Source organism: Anarrhichthys ocellatus, unplaced genomic scaffold (assembly GCF_004355925.1).
Source record: "Anarrhichthys ocellatus isolate YVR2014 unplaced genomic scaffold, GSC_Weel_1.0 scaffold4, whole genome shotgun sequence".
NCBI classification, from domain to species: Eukaryota; Metazoa; Chordata; class Actinopteri; order Perciformes; family Anarhichadidae; genus Anarrhichthys; species Anarrhichthys ocellatus.
In genome coordinates this window covers 7,645,175-7,662,007 of record NW_022280034.1, presented here as the reverse complement: position 1 = coordinate 7,662,007, position 16,833 = coordinate 7,645,175, and the positions used below count along the sequence as shown (strand labels likewise).

General features: G+C 39.7%; 3 protein-coding genes across 4 annotated transcripts in view; all 3 read right to left on the bottom strand.

Annotated features, from left to right (window-relative positions):
- Positions 1–5,223, bottom strand: part of LOC116381187 (zinc finger protein 385C-like) — a 53,412-nt gene extending 48,189 nt beyond the window's left edge. For both annotated transcript variants that reach the window (XM_031843109.1, XM_031843110.1), the window contains exon 1: positions 5,051–5,223. In XM_031843109.1, the coding sequence (XP_031698969.1) occupies positions 5,051–5,093 (43 nt within the window). In that variant the 5' untranslated portion in view covers positions 5,094–5,223. The remainder of the gene's footprint in view (positions 1–5,050) is intronic.
- A 7,573-nt stretch (positions 5,224–12,796) lies between these two features.
- LOC116381096 (ras-related protein Rab-5C-like) lies at positions 12,797–15,840 on the bottom strand. The gene is made up of 6 exons (XM_031842934.1): positions 15,684–15,840; positions 14,604–14,945; positions 14,267–14,418; positions 13,829–13,951; positions 13,600–13,693; positions 12,797–12,936 (listed from the first exon to the last, which is right to left on the bottom strand). Exons 2-6 carry the CDS (start codon positions 14,770–14,772, stop codon positions 12,797–12,799), a joined length of 678 nt encoding a protein of 225 aa, XP_031698794.1. The 5' UTR covers positions 14,773–14,945; positions 15,684–15,840.
- Positions 15,841–16,271: 431 nt separating this feature from the next.
- LOC116380521 (phospholipase A2 inhibitor and Ly6/PLAUR domain-containing protein) overlaps positions 16,272–16,833 on the bottom strand; it is a 2,239-nt gene continuing 1,677 nt past the window's right edge. The window contains exons 2-3 of the mRNA XM_031842429.1: positions 16,599–16,709; positions 16,272–16,474 (exon numbers count right to left, since the gene is read on the bottom strand). Of these exons, the coding sequence (XP_031698289.1) occupies positions 16,371–16,474; positions 16,599–16,709 (215 nt within the window). The 3' untranslated portion in view covers positions 16,272–16,370. The remainder of the gene's footprint in view (positions 16,475–16,598; positions 16,710–16,833) is intronic.

Genomic DNA, 16,833 nt, shown 5'->3' with positions numbered 1-16,833 from the left:
ACCTTGAAGGATTGTTTTCACACCCTGGGCTCCGGCTTGTTATGGGTGTTGTGTCAGCAGAGAGTCGGGGGGGGGGGGGGGGCTGTGCTCCGCCCCCCCTTGGGAGCAGCAAAAAAAAAAAACAAAAAAAAAAAAAAAAAAAATCACAGTTATCAGTCCAGAGGCAGGTTTAAGCTGCCACTGTGGAGGAGGCCGTCATGTGACGTGTAATGACACAAAAACGAGAGCCATGACAACTTTGATGGGAGACGTAAGCAGAAATCCATTTCAGTGTGTCTGAGGTGAGGGGGTGGGGGGGTTAGTCTAAACATCTTTTTGTCTTAATTGTCACTTTTTCCGTGTTACTATCGGACATCTGCAGAGGAAATGTGTGTTGACAACACAGGCAGGGGGTGCAACAATAAAGTCCTGAGTAGAAAACGGCTGCTATGGAGCACTGAATGTGCGCCCGCAGTGCTCTGGTCACAGCATTGGTCACATGCATCTCCTTTGTCTCATCTGTATTTTCTATCACTCTCCTCTGTATACATCCAAACAAATAAAGCAGTCTGTTCATTAGAGATGAAACACTCGGTGAATTAATTGGTTGACAGAATTAGTTAAGATGCCACATGTCATTTTAAATGTAATATCTTTGGGTTTTAAACTGTTGGTCGAAAAAAGAAAAGCGATTTGAAGTAGCGTTGGGACTAAAGATTTTTATTACCCATTATTCTGCCGATTTTTGTCTAGATTCATCGTTTCGTCTAAAAAATGTCAGAAAATAATGAAAGATGTCCATCCCCGACTGATTTAGGACCAGCGGTCCTAGATGGCACAGAGCAGGTGGTTGCTCCGTCTGCACCTTTAAGAGGCCGTACACCTGCTAGAAGCAATATCTGTAGAACAGCAATTTACAAAAAGGAGGTAAATACCTCAAACACGAAGAAGTATTTCTAAAATGCATTGCTTTTATTCCAACTCCGCCACAGAATGAGTTTAGCTCATAATTGAGACGGCGAATGTTTAAATATTACATATATTTCATTAAAGTGAAAAGTGGCTGCAACGTCACAGGACGTCAATTTGTATTTGACCAAGTACTTATTTTCTGTATTCAGAAGGTAGGGCTAGATGTGTACCATTGAAACGGTGTTAAAACTGTAATTTTATTCAACACTGCTGACCTGCGACCTCCATGTAGTCGGCTCTCTGTAATTTGTTTTGCATTATTCAGGATTTAAAGAAAAAGGTCACCGAGACAAAACAAGAGGCTGCGTTTGATAATTAAACGTAACATGTTAAGAACAAAGCATTAAATTTCCTATTTCAAACATTATTCCTGCAGGGATATTATTGGCTTGTTTGTAATCTCAACACATTAAACCTGACCTCTTTTATCTAATAAACTATTTTGTATAATTTATAACAGCATAAGAAAATTCAAGTTAGCATACAATGATGTTTCTCTGTGACTAAGTGCAGCACAGATAATGGGATTATCACTTTTTCCTATCGTTTCCATATATTTGTTTTTTTCTCATGTGGGTTTCATTACAATACTTTTGACAGCGTATTGTCCTGCTTGATTTGCATTTTATCTTGCCAGCTATCCAGAGGCTCTTCAGATAAAGAAAGGGATTTGTGGGCCAGTAATGCATTCGTCGAACTTGAACACTTTCAGTGGAATATCAACAACACACACACATGAGCAATAATATGTGTGAGTACCAATGGGATATCTCCATAGTGTCTGTTTAAAAACATAGAGAAAACACGGCTCTGGGTAATTTACTAAAGAAGTGATGAGTCTTGTAGAATAATCGTCGCTACGTCACGCCGATGACAGAAAATGATATTCCTCACACGTCAACAGTCCCCCAGTGGACTTTTATCAGCAGGAGCCATGAGTTCATTGACAGCGACGGGCTGGAGCTCAAGCTGCTCCCGTCCCAATCTTGTTCCACATGATTATTCTCAATTTCACAGCCGATGGTTTTTACCGAGACAGACGGCCGTGGCCAAATGCCAAAGTACAGACAAGGAGAAACGCTCTGAGGTGGGAGAGAAAGTTAGAGAGGGAGAGAAAAGATAGGCCGGGTCAGTCAACTTCATCACCAGTGTTTGTGAGAGAGGTAATCTGTGAATGTGACCTATTGCCAGGTGCAGGAAAGTGAGCGATGCGAAGCGCTGCTAGATCTTGGGTCTGACAGTAGAAACCCTCAGCTTTGTGTGAAGGTATACGCTGGGCTCTGCAGGCAGCAACAGTAAAGCCACACGTTCACAACTCCTCTTTCTAAATCTATCAATCAATATTTTCATTTCTGGATCCATTCAAGAGAAAAACCCCAAAGATAGATGGAGTGATCAATCCTCCCATCGTATCAGAGACTATGATGAAATGTGCACCGTAGGTTGTATGGAGTCCATCGCATACACAGTCCTGCAGCCGAAAATAATCACTCGAGCACCAAATCCATCACTGAAAACAGTCCCCAACGAATACACAATTCACTCCTGTAAAAACCACAGTGCCCTTCTGTTGAAGGAAATTATTAGGCCTTTTATCAACAAATGATATTTTGTTTTTAAAGATGAACGGCTGAATGTCATAGGCTGGAGGAGTTTTGAGAGATGGACTAACACATTGCTGGTTTTGGACCCCAACGCGAGGTAGAAGGGCAGAAATGAAAATATTTGCTGAGCATCTTGGAGCCATTTCACTAAATTTGCAAGATGCAATTTACAACATGAGATCGTTTCCTCTTGCTCATTTTGACTCATTGCACGAATGAACACGCATGCGAGCAGGGCTGCAAGTAACAACTAAATTAATTCAAGATTAATCTGCTGATTATTTTCGAAATCAAACTATGGATTGTTTTGCAAACTTCAGAAAAAATGGAAAATGCGTTCCAAAATGTCCTAAAGCCAAAGGTGATGCCTTAGCTTGTTGTGTGTGACCAACAGTCCAGAATGCAAAGATATTCAGTACCATCACATCACACATCGAGGTTTCCTTACAATTGAGAAGCTGCAACATGTTTGTTATTTTTACATTTTACAAATGATTAATCGATTATCTAAATTTATAAAATGTATGTTTCAGCTCTACATACGAGCGAGCGCATTTGCAATCTGATTGTAAGCAATGTTCAGGTATCACTTTTATGAAATGAGCCAATGAATAAATATGAACCTCTGGGCGGGGGACAGGTGAGACTGGTTAGCTTATCTTATTTATAGGCATATCTTGTCCACCAGTGCTCCCCAGAACAGCCTTGAAGAATATTCTTTTCGTCCACAAAGTACTAGGTGGCCTTGCACCACAATTTGTTGTACCCGCTAAAAAGCTATGAGCTAACAAGAAGACCTCTCAGATCATTTGGTGCTGGTCTGGTGAAACTAAAGATTTTATGTCACTAAAATTGTATTTTTGAAGACTTGAAATGCCTTGAAATGCCTTGAAAAACATATTGCAGCGTATCATTATCCTTCACATTTGAATGTAACATGTATTTAACATAAGTCAAAGTGAGTTCATGTATGACATTTTCTATATGAATGTGCCTTTCTTTTAGCTCGTTTAAGCCTTCGCAGATAGTGCGAGTTTGTAGATAGTGCGAGTCGGCCCCAGCTGTGCACACACACCCGAGAGCCCAACAGAATCACAAAAAGGTACAAGAAAAACACTCCCAACTCCACCAGCCTCACACGGGAGCAGTGCTAGTGAAAATTACAACATCACCCTGGAGAGTGGGCAGTGGGAGGTGTGGGATTTGATGATTCAAGGACCTTTTGTTCACAGGAAGAAAAAAAAACGACTGCTCGCATGCAGTTGGAAAGAGCGTCTCTTCGGCGGCGCTTGGCAGGCGGGCGGCCGTCATTTGGAGCCATTTAGGTTTGAAGCTGACTCAGAGGAAGGGACAGAGGAGAGCAAGGTCATTTAAAAGAGGATGCAGAATATGATGATGATGTGGCCGGTGCAGGGTGTTTAAGTGGGTCTACTCCGCTCGAATTGAGGAGCAGCCGAGTCAGCCATGGCAACACTCACAGTGATGACGGTTTGAGACACACAGGAAGGAACACAACTGAACTGAAATATGGACAGCAAGGCTCACACGTGTGTTTCAACAGAATGAATGAGTTGAGGCTTTGAGAAAATGAAGCAGTTACTTCTTTAATAAGCAATTGGTATCTGCTTTTTTACGCAAAATGCCAGATATTCTCTCTTCAGTGACATCAAAGTGAACACCTTTTGCTCAGACAATACAAACACTTTGAATGTCTCAACTTCAGGCTCAGGAAATTAAGATTATACAATTTCTTCCTGCATTTTATAGACTAAACAATCAATATTGAGGCCAAGAAAATAACCACCAATCAGGACATTACAATACATTCAGAGCTATTTGCATTTTTTGCCCACCACATAAACTATACAGGGAGAGATTCGGTGTTGAGTCTTTAATGTTGTCTCTTGTTTTCTATCTCATCCAAACCTTTACTGGAACTGATGTAGATGTGACAAGTTGGTAATAATTACTCCATTCATTAACCTGGTTAACGACATTTGACCTTCATCTGAAGGAATACCACAGCTGTCAAGAAGTTACCAAATAAAACACTAGAATACCTTCATGTTTGGGCCTCTGAAACACTTACCAGATAATGTAAATTATTTTAAAGTTAAGATAATAATCATGACAGCAAACTTAATTTAAATTGTATGAACTGTTTGAATCCTAGCACTAAGGTTTCCCTAATCAAGCTGGATCAAGAACTAAAGTAAAACTAATATATTGTGTTGATATTAGAAAAGTAAAACACCTACAGACAGACAGACACACACACACACACACACACACACACACACACACACACACATAGCGAGCTTATTTGGACAGCTTCTGCACAAATAAATGCATTTTCACCTCATGACAACGAGACATGATGTAGGAACATTTGTAAAAACATTAAGTCGACAGACAAGAGCAGTCTGCATGTTTCTACAGCGACTCACAAACAGAGAACCCGCCTCCACATGAACGAATTTAACCCGCTTCCCTACCTGTGTGAGACGGTTTCACGGCTCCTCCGTTGCTGCTGTCCATTCCCAGTTGTCACAGATTCCAGCGCGAGCTCAGTTGCAGGCGTTTCAGTTCCGCGAGCGAGTCAAGCAAATGATGAACCACGCGGACAATGTGCGCGCGCTGTGCCATCCTGCGCGACTGCGATACCAAATCGTTGCGCGCGAGGATGAGAGAGAGCGAGAGAGAGAAAGAGAGAGAGGTAGAGAGGACAAATGTAATCAGTCGCGAATGTAAAATGTAAAATGACTGACTAGATTTATTTGTCCAACATGAGTAACTTTTTAAAGCATAACAAATATGGCTGCAGTTAAGTCACAGCAATGATGTGAATTTAATGATAATGCAGCATTTCCAAGTATTTTTTAGTTAATTCATATTTGAATAATAATTCTACTCTAAATAAATCTGGATTAGTGTTTTTGAGTCCTTAACATATAAAATAACTAAATTAAACAGTTTACGTTCCCAGTATTAGAACCTGACATACTGGGTTTCTGAAGCCAAAAACATAAATATTCATGTTGGCTATTCAAAAAACATCAACAATAACATAAATAACACATTTTAAAAAAGATTCCTTAAATTTGTGACTGCACTATACACCACTACCAAAATATCTATATGATAAACTAATATAAATCAATCTGCCTTTGGGCTAAAAACAGAGCAGATGTTAAAGGGGTACTCCAGTGATTAAGTGTCGCACTACCAAAACAATTACTACAACAAGAATTGATTCACTTGCAAGAGATTTTAAAAAAGAAGAGTCCAAATGAAAGCAGCAGAGGCCAAGATATCCTGAATTTTTTTTCCTACACCTCCCATAATGCAACTGGATTGCAACCGCATCACCTCCAGTTTGTAAGGTCGGCTTTGTGGCATGAATTTGTAGTCTCTACGGCCACCATCAGGGTTATTTTCCCTCTCCCTCCAGAGCCACAGAGGTCAACAAACAACAGACTGAGCGTTAAACTATAAACACCCTTTTAAAATATGCCTGGTTTGTTTTCCTGGAGTTAAGGACTATAACCCTGGAAAAATTATTTACTCTCTTTGTACATTTTTGCATGACTTCCCTTAAAGTCTTTATAAAACACCTACTAGTATTTTTACAACCTTGGAACAATGCTAATGTGTGTCATGGAATCTATTAAAAACACAACCACATAAGAGTCACTAGGAGTAAGATGAATTGCATCGAGGGGGTCAAAGGAAAATGTTGTACTACTCCGACATGTCAAATGCTCTTAACCTTTGTGTCCTGTTTGTGGGCTGGGGAGGCCTATCGCCAGCCATCACTCCCCAATCCCACCCCTATGTAGAGCCCCTCATTAGCAATGTTTGGCAAATGTTCAAAAGCAGATTCCTGCCGATGATCTCGGGAGTACAGTGACACAGTCACATGCCTGGATTTGCTTTGGCCGACCTGTGTGTCTGAGTCAGCTGTCAGCCAGGCGATGATGGATCCTCGTTGGAAATATACTTGGAGTTTGAGCTATGTCCTTCTCATTGAAGTCCTTTGGCACGCTTGACCCCCGGCAGCACAAGGCAGCAACCCTAAAAATAAAAGGTGCGCATGTGCTTGTATGCACATACAAGCACAGACAAGGGTGTAAGATATCGCAGCTCATCAAGCGATGTCTCGTGTGTTTGTGGATACAAACGAAAACAATGCACATGCAGAGAGACACAGAGCTAGTCCTATTGTCAAGATTGGATGCATTAGGCCTGTTTGGTTGCTCCCTTTCCACGAAGCTCGAGTCCAATCAAGCATCAAAGTTAATGCGAATGCTCGGCTCCATCATCATCTTGAGTGCTTTCATTAAAGGACATTTTTATTCCTCTGGCCCCAGAATTACCGAGAAACCCCGACGCTCATTTCAGTTTAACGTGGTCACCATGGCCACGTTTCCCCGACTTCAAAGTTTGATTGATATGACACTTTGAAGGGTACAATATAGGAACAATATAGTACCATTGTGAGCCAGATAATGACTGCAGCTCACAGCTTTGAACACAGTGAAGAGTGCAATAATCAACGTCTGACTCAGTGTGACTCACATGCTATTGAAGCATGTAGCATTTCGGTCATTTATTTCTAAAAACCACATAAGTGATTTCATGGTCTTTATTGAATGGCCATCACATTATCGAGTCGTATAAGCCGTCTGTAAATTTAAGGGAAGACAGAAAAAATGAATCCTTTCGCAACGTGACAAATGACAGGAAATGAAATGGACATTTCTAAATGATTCTGTCCTTCTTCAAAGTCAAACGTCTTCCGTCTTAATGTGGAGGATTATTCTTTGCTGTCAACTATTTCTCTTCCTTTGGGGGGCTGGGCTTTCTACAGTTGCTTCGTCTGTCATTTTAGGAGGAAAAAAGAGTGCAATGTCCCACTGATTGGATAATATCCTATGTACATTTAAATGATACTACTTCCAAAGACATTAATTAAAATAGTTTGAGATTGTAATTATTTATTTTATTACTTTGCCTGACCTTCTCTTTTACTTGAAAAACCTCTATGAAGTCATCAAACCCAGACATGCAATGTGTCCCTCCCAGAGTTCCTTTAACATGTTTTTACTTCCCGTTTGTTGGACACTGAGCAACCAAACCGACATCATTCGTGAACATTTTCAGAGCGAGGGGGGGAAAGTCTGAGGTAGCATTTAAAAAAAACAACACAATTACTTTTAGGCAGATCTAACAATTAGGAAGGAATGATGATGAAAGCTTCTCAGAAAAGTGGTTGGTGAAAATGATGAAAGATCACAATGCACTCTGGGTAAGATGTGCTGAGTGCACACAGTCGTCCATCTCTGGCCTTGATGAAGTCCACTGGATTAAAAAGATGCTCCAGAAAACGATGATTCCTTGAAGAAAAGGTTCCAAAGAAAAGACGATGAGAGGTTGAAAGACGACTTGAATTCACTGCTGGAGTCCTTCAAATACTTAAAAAAAAAAGTTTTGTGAGTCACTTTCTCAAAGTCTGAAGGCTATTCAACATCCAGGTGAGTCATGGAAACATTGGAGGTGTATTTTTTTGTATTATCTTGTCGTGAGATGAAATCCTGAATCGACTTCAATAACAAAGTCCTACAATATAGCCCATATACACAGTATATGTTACTCTAAGAAGAGTGTGAGGCAGCAAATCTCCCCACAAAAATAACTATATGCAAATGTGACATTTGGGAAGATTGTGAGGTTTGATACTTTTTAATACCTGCTCAAAATAAAATAGTTTCCTCTCAGTCTTAATGGAAGTCAAGTGTTGCATAAAGACTGTTGGGGTGACATATTGTTACAGGCCAACCCTGGAAGTTAGCATCGCACTGGTTCCTTCGACAAAAAGTCAATGGGATTTTGACATTTTATTTTGGATTATTGCAGAAAATAAGCTTCATGGCAAACACATTCATGGTACTTACATGTTTGATTGTATGATTGTTGAAGTTAAACCAGCTAAACGACTCGCAAAATACACAAGGCTTTAAAGCTGAACTAGTCAGCGTGATGATGTTTTGTAGTCTTATTTAGTCATTTATTAGCAACAAACTTTTTATGACACTAAATTTACACGAGGGGATTTACTGATGTAATGTATGTCGTAGAACAAAACCCTAAAATTCGGGTTAACCCAAAACACCATTGACTTCTAGACAAGGGAACCGGAAGTGCAAACATGCACTCTATATCTGCATGGTAAATATGAAGCTACAGATAGCAGCCAGTTAGCGTAGCATAAAGACTGGAAACTGCTAGCCTAAATTTGTCCAAAAAAATGTGACAAATTTGATTGATTTTTACAAAAATGTATGCATAAAAACGAATCTAGAGAACTTCAGAGCTGGTTATCAGGCTGGCTCTTTCCCCCTATTTCTAGCCTTTATGATAAGCTAGGCTAAGCAAAGCTAAGCTAAGTTACCCGCCTGCTGGCTGTACCGTTCAGATATGAGAGTTGATCTTCTTATTTAGAAAGCGAACAGGCGCATTTCCCAAAATGTCAAACTCTTACTTTAATATTTCAATCCTTTGTATCAGGAACCAAGAAAACACGGCCCGTCTTCAGAATGCCACTGAACAAGCTAATTGGGTTTCAGTAATCCGTAATCAATGTGTCAGTGAACTACTGAGACAGTGTGGATGCTCAGTAAAACAGAGCTTTGGCAAATACAATGCGACATAATGCAAGACATTTAAAAGTATCACTATCCATTATACTGTTTATTGTGCTTTATTCTGGTTCCACTTCCTCACCAGCATCCTATCCGGTGGCAACACAGTGAGATGTTTCATTTTAGATAAGAGACAATTATTGCACCACATTACACATTGGGCCTGCTATCAGCGGAAATCTCAAACCACAGAATGCAATCCAGATACCGCGTCCCTGTGCCCTTGGTATTTAATGATGTTTCTTTCTGTCCAGGAAGATAGAAGGAATCTATCAGTGAGCATTTTGGAATTGTTTGACTGTTTTCTGTCTTTTTGAACGGCTATAAAAAAAACACATAACATCACGGTACTAAAGCGAAGCTATAAATCCTCATTGCTGATACAACCGCAACATGCTAAAGCTTCATTTTCTGTTTCAGTTCTTCCGCGAATGAAAAAAAAGAAACAACAAATAATGTGAACACGTAAAAGGTTGCATCTGTTTTTCAGGGCACATTTCCTTTAGTCTGCAAATCTCCTCCACTAAACGCAGTCAATTTCAGTCCAGCGCTCACACCATTATGATTCACAGAGGCCAAGTAAGAAATGAGTTTCTCTTTTGACAGAACACATCTTGATTGACAGCTCAACAAATGAGAAATCATTTACTGTGAACAGAGCGGCAGCCTGCTTTTGGCAGAGACGCTGCCTGTCTCTGAAGCGAGTGTGCGCCTGTATATATGTGTGTGTGTTCAAATGGATTTAAAAGTGGATTTAATGTTGTGTTTGAGGCATCAAAACCACAATAATAGGGCTGTCAGCCTAATGGACAGTTTTCGCCATTTTCGGGTACAAAAATCTTTACATAGTCGTAGTTTTCTTTAACATGAAGGATCAGACCAATTGAGGTTTAACTGGCACTGAATTGCGTCATTTTGTTTTTTCTTCTTCTGCGATGCTTTAATGGCAACCTACTGGAACATTTATGTTCCCAAAGGTTTATCTCAATACAACCAACTTCTAACATTCACAAAACAGTAGTAGACAGAAACACACATTTTATTTTGCAGACATACTGTAAATACATTTTAAATGTGTGCTCCATTTGGATGGAAACTTAGATACTGTCTCCAAAATACAGTGATTGAGATCATGTCTCTCCACTGTTACTGACCATTAATTTATTGTACTAAATAGTCAAGATCGGGCTGGTTAGGCCACAAACGAGAGCTTCCAAAATGACCATTAAGTTGAATCAACAACTCTCTAAAACAGTTTCAATAATACCAAATAAACTTAGCAGAGTGAGCGTATGTTGAGAGGATTTTCACTATTTCATATTGTACTCTACATTCCCAAACGCTCAGGCATCTGCAACAAATACTTTTCTAAATCCTTTAGACTCTGAACACCTCCTTTGCACGGATGTCATTCAAGTTATTCTACAGTTTCTTTAGCTAATAGACTTAAGACCTGAAAGAGAGCTCTATTTAAGAGTGCATCACAACAGAGTGAAGTGCTGCATTAACCCAGAGAAACCCTGCTTTAACATTAGCTGTGGGATAATCAGGTGAGCGCACCACTACCATCATGCTGATCCTCTGATCCTCTTTGTTCTCACTTTGCCAGTAATGGCTATTTGCATTGTCAATCCACACACTGTCCACTTTCACACACGTGTGTGTATGCATACACATGCTAAATTTCATGAAGCTATCGAATTGAAATTTTTGACTGAACGTGATTTTGAATCCATTATCATTCATTATAGTTGCCAATTATTTTTACATCAATTAAATGTTTTCTTTTAAATTTCCTTTAATTAGGAAATACTGACCGCATGTAAATGAATAACACATGCCTTCAAATGGATCCATTTGTGACCAGTGAATCTAGATTAAAGGGTTCTGCTGCCATCTAGTGGTGGGAAATATTTACTGATGCCGTTTGTGCTGATTGTTTCAAGTCTTTCAGTACATTTTTAAACTGTTTTTGCATTGTAGACAACAGGCCAAAAATATGATGCTTACATTTATTAGTAACAGGATTAAGGATCTAAACTGTGACTAAGAGATGAATATGGAATTAACATAGCTTTACGAACAAACAAAAATGTATTTGCTGCACATCCGTGCTTTAATCCTAAAAAATAAATATATCGTCAACCTACAACATTTATTTTGTTCTAAATCGAGCTGAAGACTAGCCTTGAGGAGAAGGCAGGGAGAGACATGTCTTAACTGCAAAACATGAACATGTATATAGAATTAAACATGTATTTAGCAAAACAATATATATTAAAGTAGCTTGTAATGCCTCTATGAGCCAGAATCACCTTATTGCAACACCTGTTTACAGACGATGAGAACACCTTTCAGTAAGGCAGGTGTATCATCAAGCTGTAATAAAAACAAAATAAGGAAATCCATAAAAATAAATCTATAAAAATAATCTTGATAAAATAAACATGGTACGTCTGATTCCAATTTAGAATCCAAATTAAAATTTGCATTAAAAGCATTTTCACAAAAAAATAACGTCTTGTATTTGGGCCGATGACGTATCTTACGCATCTAAAAACCCTATTTAGGGAGGCTGTACTTTCATCCCACCTGCACTAACCCAAACATAAATAATCATGCAATGCCAAACCATTCCACTGCAAAACAACTCAAAACAAAATCATTCTTGCACATTATTTATTACTTTTTTTCTTTCTTTTTTTTTTAGATTTACAAGATATTTTAACATTTCTTTTAAAAAAGGCTAACAACTCTCTGGTGTTACAGGTATCAATACACAATGAATGCAAACAACTGCATTTGTTGCACAGTTCATAAACATCTTCAGATGTGTAGCCTATTAAATTACAACCTGCTTCAATAAGCAAAGTAGATCTGTCCTCATAGCTGTGTCATGTCCAGGTCCCCAACAACAACAAAGTGCTGTTCTCTAAACCGCAATGAGACAAAAGCCTTGAAGAATAACTCGTAACTTGTAACTGTCGTTTGCAATTTCAGCATTAGTAGTTGGGTATTTGTATCTTTCATGATGATGATCAATGTAGAGGGAAATGACAAGAGTAGAAAAGTAAACTGCAAATATACAGTACATGTGTGTGTATATACTATATACATACACACACATACATAGACACACACTCAGACAAATAGGGAAAATGGCGAAACAACCTTACCATCACCCATCAAAATAAATCATTTAAGACAGAATTCAATCAACGGAGACGGAGGCTGAAGATGAACAGGGAGGGAGGTAGATAGATAGATAGATAGATAGATACACAGGGGAAAGAAAGAGAATAGTGAGGGATCTTGGTTGTTCCCTCTAGCTTATGATTGTTAAAAAAAAAAAAAGAAGAAGAAGAAGAAGAAGAAGTTCCTTTAATCAAAGAGGATCCAGATAATCGCATCTGTAATCTCAGTTTAAGTGCAGAGGTGGCGAATGGCTCTGCCCTCTCCTGCCACTCTGGGTTTTTAGCTACGTGCCGTCCTTAAAACGATGTTCAGGGCTCGCTTACTAAGTTCATTGTTTTGTACTTGCTAATTGCCGCCGCCGCCACCGCCGCCGCAGCACTGGCTGCTGCGGCTCGGAGGAGCAGTTTCTTGTAGATCCACTCCTGTCCTGGTCCGCCCCGCTTGTCCAGCTCCACCCTGAGGATCGCTCTTCGGTAGCTTCTTTGCTGCAGGGACAGAATCACAGGTGTTTGAATAAGTTTAAAAAGGTTCAGAGTTGCAACATACAAAACAAAGGTTACACTAATCTATTTATTGACACTGGTCACTAAGGGGAAAAAGTGTGTTAGCAGCGGGCTAGCAGCTGTGTTTTTGCCATTTTAGTGTCGACAAATACTGAATTTATTCCTTCCCATTAATGCCGTTTGTTCACCATGCTTAGCATTAAAAATAAACTCTCAGCTTCACACTTACAACCTTTTCATTTATTGATCTCTGCACCCAACATCTCTTAGAAACAAGCAGCTCTTTTCGATCTAATCTGAGCGAGGCAGCTGGATGTTGTTTCTTTTGTTTTTGGATGAAGCAATGTGGACATTAGTCCGCTTTTGCCTGTAAGCAAAGTTGTGTTATCGCTGACGTCCCCTTAAATGTGCTTCAACATTAACGGTAAACAATATTGATGTTCATTTGTGTGCACAAGTCATTAGGTCAAGTGGAAATCTTTTCCTATTCAGTTCAGTTCACCTTCAAGCTGTGTCGGTTCTCTTGTCTGGAAACTAGTGAGCAATTTAACTTTTCTGCAGAAATAAGTGGGCGGTAAACTTAAGTCTTGCCATCTGTGGGAGCAGTTGAAAGGGGCATTTGACTCAGCGGCATGAAGCACTTACCAATAGCCATGAAAATTTCATTGACGTTCATCGCAGTCTTGGCTGATGTCTCCATGAAGAGTAGACTGTTGTCATCAGCGTATGTTTGTGCCTCCTAAGAACGTAATTTAGATATTAAGGATACTACAAAACATTTACAGTACTGATAAGTTTAATACAATTGTATTAAATTATAAATAGGATAAGGCTGTGAATATCTGAAATGATTTATGTTTCTGCATCTTCATACCTGAAGGTCTATAGCTCTCTTGTTTGCGATGTCTGCCTTGTTTCCAGCCAGAGCAATCACGATGTTGGGACTAGCTTGTCTTTGCAGCTCCTTCACCCAGTTCTTTGCTCGTGCAAAAGTATCCTAATAGAGCGAGAAACTTTATTAATATTGCTCTCACCCGGTGTAGTTACATGACAACTATATTTAACCCAGGTGGGTCATAGCAGTACACTTGTGTGCGACGTCAAAACACCCACAAGTCTGAACACCAACAGGTCTAATTTTAGACTTAAATGACCAACAATTGGAGAGTGTACTCTACTCTGCCGCCAAACAAACCCAATACAGCTCTATAAGATATAACATTTAACAAAACTACAGCCCATCGGAGTTCATCCCATTGCTCCCGGCTGATAAGACTCCGTCCCCCATTGTTTCCCTGCAGGTGAAACCTACTGTGTTGGTGATGTCATAGACCACGATGGCCGCCTGAGCACCTCGGTAGTACATTGGAGCCAGGCTGTGGTAGCGCTCTTGACCGGCCGTGTCCCAGATCTCAAACTTCACAGTGGTGTCGTCCAGACAGACGGTCTGAGTGAGGAAGGCCGCTGAGGAAAGTAAGTAATAAAGATCAGCGGAATTATTTAGCGTTTTAGGACCACGTATATATTTCCATCCTCCTGAAAGATCACGTGCATGTATGCAGCAAGTAAAGGATCTCCAATGCTGTATTTAGTGAACGACACCTACACGGGGGCTGGGTATTGGACCGTAAAGTGTTTTTGTCTCCTACCTCCAATGGTACTCTCCTGGAATTCATGAAACTGGCCTTTGACAAAGCGCAGCACTAAGCTGGACTTGCCCACTGCCGACTCCCCCAGCAGCACCAGTTTGAATTGGCAGATTTTGTTTGCTGCCGTGGCTCCATTTGGCCTGGTTGATCCGCCACCGCGCCCAGCCATTGACAGAGACAGAGGTTGTTATGGACGAGATGGGCTGAAACTACAGGTCAACAAGGGTAAAGACGAATCTGGAGTCAGGGAACACAGGCACTGATGGTGAGCGAGGACAGAAGCCAAACTCCCAGCGGGGAAGAACCGAATCGGATGGGAAGGAGTGGAGCGAGCCCGTCTACCTGGAGAAATAAAAACATGGAAAACTATGAGAACCCCGATACAAAACAGAATAATGGAAGTTATTTTCATTATCTAATAATTTGATAAATACTTTTTGTGTTATTTTGTTTGACGAACAGTTTATCAAGGAGAAGCTCATTTGTCATTTTAGAATAAATAATGTCGTATTGTATTTTTATAACTTAAAGATCAGTTAACGGAAAAATGAACAGAAATTGAATTGCCAACTGATTTATTCCAGATGTTTCTCAAGAAATGCAAAACATTAGGTCCATCTTCTAATATGTAAACTGAAAATAGGTACATTTGGGGGGGTTTTGCAATGATGTCTGAAGGTGTCACTTGGAAAATCAAATAATAAATCGTTGGTTACTGCCCCATACATTTTAATTTCATTATATAAATTGAAATATGTCACTTGTTAGGACAGTGTCGGTGTCACCTGTCACCTCGACACACAGAGCTTTTAGTATATTGTCTCGCCATATTATAGAATTTGTATTTTAATAAGCAACATCTCGATAATATATCTGTATTTGAGTTCAGAAGACAACAATAACAACCTCCTAACAAGCTGATTAACCTGCTGGTGTAAACTTTGACCGAATAACCAGATAAAAACAACTGCAAGTTAGCTGCGAGGCTAAAGCTCATAGCGATGAGACGAGGAGCAATGCTAACCTAAGCTAACACGAGAAAATACTAAAAGGAAACGAATAACACGGTGGCGTTCTTACCAACAATGAAAAACAATATCCACTTCGCCCTGTGGATAGTGAGTAATAACCGTGTTGCTCCACGTTAACAATGTTTTCTGCTAAGAACTAAAACACTTTCAGGTTCGGTAAAAAATACGCTTCCGCCTTGTGTAACCAAAACACTTCCTGGTTTCTTCAGTCATGTGATACAATCTGACAACCAATCAAATGGCCGGATAGTGGGCCTCGAAAGTTGAGCCACAAGAAGCCAACTCACTGTTAAAAAAAAACGTTAAGCAGTGTACTTTTTTGTTGTTGGATGTATTTGAATCCAGGGACATCATATATATACATAATTCTGGCATGGGCCATCCTGCACAATGTGTACTTTAAGTATATATTTGATTTAACAGAGTATTTCTACTGTGGTATTGTCACTTTTATGTTGAAGAACTGAGTACTTCTTCCACCACTGATTATATTTGAGTAAAATAGAAAATTTTGAGAAGGATTAACTTGGGATGTTATAAATATGTTCGAACAATGACATTTAAATTCAGGAACATGTTGTTTGCCCACCGTACAATTACCATTAGAAAATGTTTTAAAAAGGACAAAAGTTACAACTGATGATCTTGATCTTTATTATGACAATGTGGAAAAGTACAAAACACATGACAGTATTACTAATACTGGGAGATGTGTTGCTTGATTATTGTCCATTCATCAGTTGCAAAGATCAGTGCTGCAGCAAAAGCCAGATGCAGAATGTGAAATAAGCAGCAGCCTGCAGTCATTTTCCTTCATGCAACGCTTGAAATAGCTGACATCTGTGAAAACATGAAATAAAGACAGGATGGATTATGAGACGACTCTAAACTGATCCACATAAGGATTTTTTTTCCTCTTTGTTTTTTAGCTGAACACCACACTGAGGGAGCAGTCTGTACTTACTGGATCCAGCTTGAAGGATGATGCTGGCACAGACTGGATTATTTCCGGAACAGGTCTCAACACGCTGTGAACATCTTGCGGTGCCTCCACAGTTGCACCTCAAGGCTTCACCTGGAAATAGAAAACAAAAAATAATGTTCCACCATTGTATACAAACTAGTGCTACATTGTCCAAACCACAAAGGATAGTCCTTAACCTCTAAAACCAGACACACTGGATGCATCATATTAATTT

Coding starts and splice junctions, on each gene's coding strand:
- LOC116381096 (XM_031842934.1), bottom strand. CDS start 14,772: ATGGCTGGGCGCGGTGGCGGATCAACCAGGCCAAATGGAGCCACGGCA. Junction 13,952..14,266: donor TCTATGACATCACCAACACA/GTAGGTTTCACC, acceptor TCGCTCTATTAG/GATACTTTTGCACGAGCAAA. Junction 13,694..13,828: donor AGAGAGCTATAGACCTTCAG/GTATGAAGATGC, acceptor TTACGTTCTTAG/GAGGCACAAACATACGCTGA.